Source organism: Schistocerca americana, chromosome X, assembly GCF_021461395.2.
Source record: "Schistocerca americana isolate TAMUIC-IGC-003095 chromosome X, iqSchAmer2.1, whole genome shotgun sequence".
Lineage (NCBI taxonomy): Eukaryota > Metazoa > Arthropoda > Insecta > Orthoptera > Acrididae > Schistocerca > Schistocerca americana.
Window position 1 is genome coordinate 132,841,515 of NC_060130.1, and position 7,589 is coordinate 132,849,103.

At 37.2% G+C, this 7,589-nt stretch overlaps 1 protein-coding gene across 1 annotated transcript in view; it reads right to left on the bottom strand.

Annotated features, from left to right (window-relative positions):
* The window catches only part of LOC124556731 (transmembrane protein 183-like), a 153,644-nt gene extending 147,318 nt beyond the window's left edge, over positions 1-6,326 (bottom strand). Inside the window, exon 1 of the mRNA XM_047130730.1 lies at positions 5,994-6,326. Within this exon, the coding sequence (XP_046986686.1) occupies positions 5,994-6,057 (64 nt within the window). The 5' untranslated portion in view covers positions 6,058-6,326. The remainder of the gene's footprint in view (positions 1-5,993) is intronic.
* Positions 6,327-7,589: the final 1,263 nt, after the last annotated feature.

The window sequence follows — 7,589 nt, forward strand, 5'->3', positions numbered from 1 at the left end:
TTTTTTTATCCCACCCTCCCAGCCAATGCCAGTTTGTGAAAGTAACCAATTTCAAAAGTATTACCTTACTACAGTTTTGATTCAAAAATTCAATAAAAATATTTTAACCATCTTTCATTGTGTTCTTTTTACTTACACCAATTTTTCCATGAACGTCTGTGACATGAGAGCAATAGATTTCTTTATTTTGGGTAATCTGAAATGAAATGAGCCAGGAGTGATCATCATCTGGGATGGGGGACAGACGTTGACACTCATCATTGTATAGACAACGCCCACCATGTTAGCTTCTAGTAGTTTTTCAACACACTCAAGCAACTGTATCAATATTTTTGAACCACGACATGTTAGACTGATATTCGGTAACATTTACCCACATCAGTACCTGCTGGCTCTGGAATAGTAATTATGACAGTCTTCTTAAAGTATGATGGTACTCCTGCGTGCCTGATATATTTTGCATGCAGTGTGGAACAGTTTTACCATGGCTAGCTCTCCCAGGGATGTCAATGCTCGCACCTCATCTTCAATTTATTTCCCTTGCATGCCTTTTAAGTTTCCCCTTCTCTGGTTAGAATGGGCTTGCCATCATGTTCATCTAGGTGTCTTTCTTTCCCCAAAACATCTTTCTAATATTCCTATACACAATATCTATCTATTGCTTAAACATGCATGGTTCTATAACCTTGCACTTCTTGTCTAGCCTCTCCTGATTTGCTCTCCCTGTCTACCTCACTTTTCAGATGTCTGTAGTCTCTTATCAGATTCATCTGTAGCATTTTTATATTTTCTGCTTTCAGCAGTTAGATTCAATATCTCAAGTGTTACTGATAATTTGTACTGAGCCATGTCTTTTTACCCTTTTGCTCATCTGCTGCCTTCACTACTTCAACTCTTAAGGCTACCATTTCATCTTCTATCGTGTTCCCTACCCTGCATCACTCAAATGTTGCCAGATGCTCTTTGAAACTCTTAAGATCTGGTTCTTTCAACTTACCCAGACCTCAGCTATTAATTGTCCTACCTTCCTGCAATTTCTTCAGTTTCGATCTGCAGTCTACAACCAACAAGTAATGGACTGAGTCCCCATCTGCTGCTGGCAATGTTTCTCAGTTTAAAATCAGGTTTTGAACTCTATCTTACCATTATGTAATATGTTTGATACCATCTGGTATCTCCATGTCTCTTCCACCTATAAAACTACCTTTCACAATTTTTAAACAAAGTATTAATAATTATTAAATTGTGCTTGGTGCAAAATTCCACCAGCTGGCTTCCCTTTCATTCCTCTTCCTCAACTCATGTTCACCCACTACTTTTCCTACTCCTTTTTCTTACAATAAAATTTTAGCCCCTCACTGCAATTAAATTTTCATAGCCCTTAACTATCTGAATACTGTAAAGTGGGGTTACTTTGTCCATGGGAGTGACTTTGCACAAACTCTGAAAAAAGATTTTATCCTGCCTAGCTCCTATCCTAATGAACATTTCGTAACAGTTCTGATACTGTCCAGTAGTTGACAGATTCTACTAGCTCATATGTTTTAGTTACTCAGCCACTCCCTGTCTTGGATATTATCTGCTAACCAAAACCATACTACTGTACTTTTTAGGTAATTTTTGTCCAGAAAAGTAGTACTTTGCTACCAGAAAAATAGCAACACAGAAGGCAAATGACATTAGTGTGTAGAAATTTGTTATTGCCTACATCATTCCACAGAACTGTAATCAATATTTATCACTGCATGATCTAAAGCAGCCATGAAGGTTAGTTTCCGGGAAAACTGGGGCAATTTTGCATCACTGACAAAATGGGTCATTGTAGCTCCACAGTACTTTCATTACTTTGTTTTAGACTTGATTCAGTTTGGGATGAATCTTACTTTGCTGAAAATGAGTACCAACAAGGGATTAATGTTGTTATAGTATGGTACAAGTGTAAATGGGAGTTAGGACCTTGCCAATACAAAGTTCACAGCACTGAACGCCTGAAAGAATATCTGGAATCCACAAGAAATGAAACATTTCCTTAAAATGCCATAAAATGCTTCTAAGCCAGTCCCAGGTACAAGTAAACAACTTAACAAGAGAAAAAATCCAGACAGTGCATGACAATTCTAGTGGTGAAGACTTAATAGAAGAACAAGTTCGGACAAAATTTGGAAATGATACTGGAAAAAAAAAAAAAAAAAAAAAAAAAAATCAAATGAAAATGTTAGCAGCACCTGCAGAGAACAAAAAGAGCCTACCCAAACCACAGGAAACAATGGAATCGGCCAGCGAGCAGACTGGTGTGTTTATGGCTACACAGTATGAAAATAAATGTTACCTCGGCTTTACTGGAACTTTTATTGAAGATGGTGTAACCGTAAACACTATCTCTTGATAAATCGAACTGGCCTATAAATAAGATGTACTTTTTCACAAATGATATGATATAACTGACTTTACAAACCATTCAAAATGATTAAGTGAAAGAGGCATTTTCTTAGTGCCTGAGTTAGTTTATGGTGATGAATTTGTGCATAATATTTTCCTGGTATCATCACTGACATTTTCATACATTAACATATTGTACCTAATGAAACATCGGCATTTTCTTTGATAAAATAAGAAGTTTTTTCATGCCTTACTTTTTCTTTACATCCTAAGTAAAAAAGTTTCAATACTCTAAATTTTTATGTTTTACTTCCCGCAATACAAAAAGTTTGCTTACTAGTGTAACAATAAATTTTAAAATGGTAACATTGCCCAAAGCTATTATCCCATCCTAAAATGACGTTTATGTTAGTAGAGTAAAGTAATACGCTCCATGGGCTATTTACCTCTCGTTTGTAAAACATTACAAAATTTCAAAAATAAATCTTTGTTGTCTTTGCAAGTTACTAAATGGTTATTGCATTGTTTTAGAATAGACTAACCTCAGTTTCAAAAGTCATTTTACATAACTACTACACATTACAAGATTTTTTTTAGAAAAACTGCCCAAAAGTGGTGCAAAGTAATTTCATTTAACTCATCATACATTTCTTCAAATATCAATCATCTGTGGAACTAGTAGACATACAAACATATTACTGTAATGAGTACTGGTTTCATGCCTAACTTTGGTACTGTAATATGTTCACTAGGCTGTTTACAGTAGCTTATTCATATTTCTATTTTCTTATTAATTATTAGACTTACTGGTATTCCTGCACTACCCCTATATGATTTTGTTTTGATGTCCCCGACTGACCTGGGCAGCTACTAGTATACATATACACGAGGGTTGGAACTTAAAAGTGGCAACTATTTATTCACAACCAATGCAAAAGAGTTACATGTTTGCACCCGTTACTGTCCTTCAAAGTAGTCACCAGCGTTGTGTAGAACCCATTGCCAGCGATGTGGAAGGTGTAGTATACCGTTAGCAGAGCTTGTTCTGTTGATGGTGCGAACAGAGCAATCTAAAGATATGATGATTCTCGCGTATGACTGATGGTGTTATCCTAGCGCATTACGCTCCTCCACAGCAGACCGCCAATGCACAGTATTACTGATCGTTTTTGGAGCATCACCTGTGACAAGCTTCGCGAAAGAAGCGGAGACACTTTCTGCGCAACCCATCCATTATTTTGCATGACAATGTGCAGGCGCATACAGCGCAATCTGTGGTTGCTCTGTTCGGTCGATGGGACTGGGAAGTACTGTACCATCCACCATACTCCTCGGACTTGAGTTGTCATGACTGATTTGATTCACAAGATGAAGGAACCACTTTACGGCATTTGTTTCAAAACTGTTCCAGAGATTCTACAGGCAGCAGACCACTCCACTCCACTCGCACCATCAACAGAACAGGCTCTGCTAACTGTATACTACACCTTCCACACTGGTGGCAACGGGTTCTACACAACACTGGTGACTACTTTGAAGGACAGTAACATGTGCAAACATTTAACTCTTTTGTATCGATTGTGAATAAATAGTTGCCACTATTTAAGTTCCAACCCTCATAATATCCAATAATTTTATTATGTATAAAGGAAAGTTAAATATAGAGCAAATGTTGGTAATGACATTCTACCTGAAATTAGAAATAGCTAAATCTCTCAAAGTACAGTTTACATGTCATCAGGATGACATACTAAATATGGAGTGAATGCTGTCAATCAAAATTCTGATATAAACTTACTTCAAAATTTGGAGGCTGAAATGAAGAAACTGGTCATGTTACTGCTCATGAACAGCAGACTCCCTTGAGACAGAGTACCCCATGCTAGGGAGATGAGCTCCAAACAGAGGTTACATTACTGATAGAATGCAGTAGCCTAACATGGGCCTTACACGATCCGACTGCCGTATGGTCATAATCTACGAGCTCCTTATCTGTGCAAGTGTGGTATGGATTATTGTGCAAATGTGTGCTATACCATTTTGTCTTATGTTGTATTTACGTTTATAATTCATGCATTTAGCCATTACTACTAATATGTAAAAATTTGCAATATGTGAGCCCAGCTTGACAATTATATCAAGTTTTTTGAGCCCATTTGAAAGAAGAGGGAGGACAGCAAAAGGTGAACATTCCCAGTGGGTATGCAACAAAATTAATGCACCAACTTTTACACTGGCATTGCAATTGTCTTTTACATTATTCCATTAAACTAATACAAAATTAAATGCATATACAACATCAAATTCCTAATGAGTAACACAAACTCAGATGGGATGAAAATTTGAAATTCAAAGTGAATTGAAAAAAGGCTACAAGAGCCAGAGCACCAGCTAAAACTGAGACGAGTTTGTGGTTGAGAATCAACACCAGAACAGACAGATATTAGCACCACCCCTGCCAAACATGTCAAGCATCTTGTCTGCTTCTCGCAGTACTTGCACAGAAAGACACAATGAACAACCTTATATAGTTTACTGTCTTCACAATCTACACAGACATAAAACTGTGGAAAGCTTGCCAATAAGCATGTTGTCCAACATCAGAATAGCAAATTGAGAACGCTTATGGTCAACAGTAACACTGTATCAGCAGCTGCTTCAAACGCATTATCTTCAGCAAATCATTGAAAACAAAGTTTAAATTTCCTAAGTAGACCCTCATGATTAAGTCGAGCACAGGTAAAATTGCTCACAATCAGATTTCATACTAGTGTATTTTTAACACCGAGTTCTTAACATTTGGCTTAAGATAGTGTGATGAATTTACAACAAAAGTCATATTTACCATAACACACAAGACTACTTAACAACAATCACACAAAAAACTGCCAACACATACTCTGGAGGCTAACAGTAACGATGCTGTTTTGACACACCAACAAATTAGCATATTCCACATTCCTTAACATAAATGTAAACTTGCACCTTTTCCTGAACGAATAGAAATACTTCAATTGCTTCTAATTATGTATTCTTCTGGTAACTATATTGCGTTAAAATATTAATAATCATAAGACGCAGTAATACCATTCGCCCATAATGAGCTGAAACCCTCTTAATGGCAAACAAATTAGACGAGAACAATAAACATAAAAAGAAACTGAGCACCAGACTATGAACAAACATTCTGCCATTAGCTCATTGTCTTCGGCGTGGACTACCCACTTAGTTCACCACAGTGCAACACGACAGGGTCTGTGTATACACAAAAACCACATTACCGGCCTTAGGTCGCCACCAATAGATCCATTTGCATAAATAAAAAGGAATGGTTAAAAAAAATCAGGTGTTATTTCTGTTGTCCAAGACAGTTAGTACAATAACAGAAATACTCATTTCACTCCGAAAGATTATCCTACATGAACAGCGAACTACTAATGCCACTATTTAACTATTGTTTAAAAGATTGCGTCATATTTTCACATAACTATTTTGGTATCAACATCAAGTTAAATAAGATATCCGACCTTAAAATCGTGTTGCGGAGAAACCGCACGCTTTTACTAGCACTATTAAAATAGGTATTGTCTTCTATTGGCTGTTTGTATACTAACCACAATATTCCCGACATGAACCTTCTGAACGCGTTCGGCGTCTCCTTCGCCTACAGCAACTCATTTTGCATGGACTTTTCTACAGCAAATCAATTGATCAGGCCTAAAACGTAGCGCGGAAACTTGTTGACACTTAACTGTTCACTTCTTACACAAGTGAAACAACGAAAATGTAAACGACTCTCTCGAGTTTTGAGCTACAACGATGGCGTACAGTTGGGTGACGCTAGATTCACCTCGGTAACACTTCTCGGTGACGTCACTATGGCGCATACACACCCAGTTTCGACCGTCGGGAACATTTATCGATTTTCGTGCTCGTACGGCTCAGAGCGCTGTAGTTGCTGGATTCACCGCGGTCAACGAGTTAAAATTTCATAGAGTGGCTGAGATACTAGTTACAGCGCCCCTAGCGGCAACCAACGCTACCTCGGCCGCCATGTTCTCCTTAGTCAAAACATTAGGAAAGCGTTACTGTTGTTTGTGTTGGAAGTGTGTCAGCTGTTGTGATATTACTGCAATATTTAACTTTTCTAGTTGACTTTTTTGTTACAAAATATAAAGTCAACATGCCTGCAGTGTGTTCAGCGTTCAACTGCACAAATCGCAGCGATAAGACAACAAATATTTCATATTATAAGTAAGTATATTAGTACCGAAATGCGACACACGTTTTTTAATGTTTATTAAAGAGTCATTTGCATTGGAACTGTAATTATGCTTAAGACAAATGCAGGAAGTAATTTATTTATCGTTGATTACAGATTTCCTTTAAAAGATAAGGAAATTACAAAAAGATGGGTTATAAATATGAAGCGAGAAAACTGGTTTCCTACTACAGCCAGTTACCTCTGTTCAGCTCATTTTGAAGAGAAATATATGTACCACACAAATGTCCAGAGGCGCCTTTTGTCAAAACCAGTACCTGCTATCTTTACTATCTTTAACTTTCCACCACATTTACAAAAGCAAGATAAAGTATTACGACCACAACCCAGAAAGCGATCTTTCGACAATTTGCAAGATAGTGCTATTACAGTGACATCATTAGCACAAAGTAAGTCAATAATTTAATTTTACTCCGTGTTCTTATTACTTTGAATTACATACTTTCTATTATAATCTTATGGTGTAGCTCAGTTATAAACTTGTGATGTAACTACATTCTTTCAGTGCCTGTCGGACCCACATCTGTTTCTGCTGACCACAATTACTGTCTACCAAGCCCTAAGAAGTTGAAAACACAATATAACAGAGTACAAGCAGAGAATGTGCGACTAAAGAAGCGGATAAAGCAAATGAAGCAACTTAGTGTACGACACAAAAGAAGAATAGTGCAGTTACAGACTTTAGTTGCTGGTTTGAGAAGAAGGCTATGTAGTTCAGTTTCTGATATGTTAAACAGTGAACATGTAGTTGGTTTGTTGTAGGAGCTATTGGAACTTCAGTGCAGTGCTAAAGTATGCCATTATTCTCAGCAAATAAGGAAATTTGCCCTGACCCTACACTTTTATTCTGCCAAGGCATACAGCTACTTACGAAAATTTGTGAAATTACCCCACCCAAGAACGCTTCGACTTTGTTATTCAATTACTA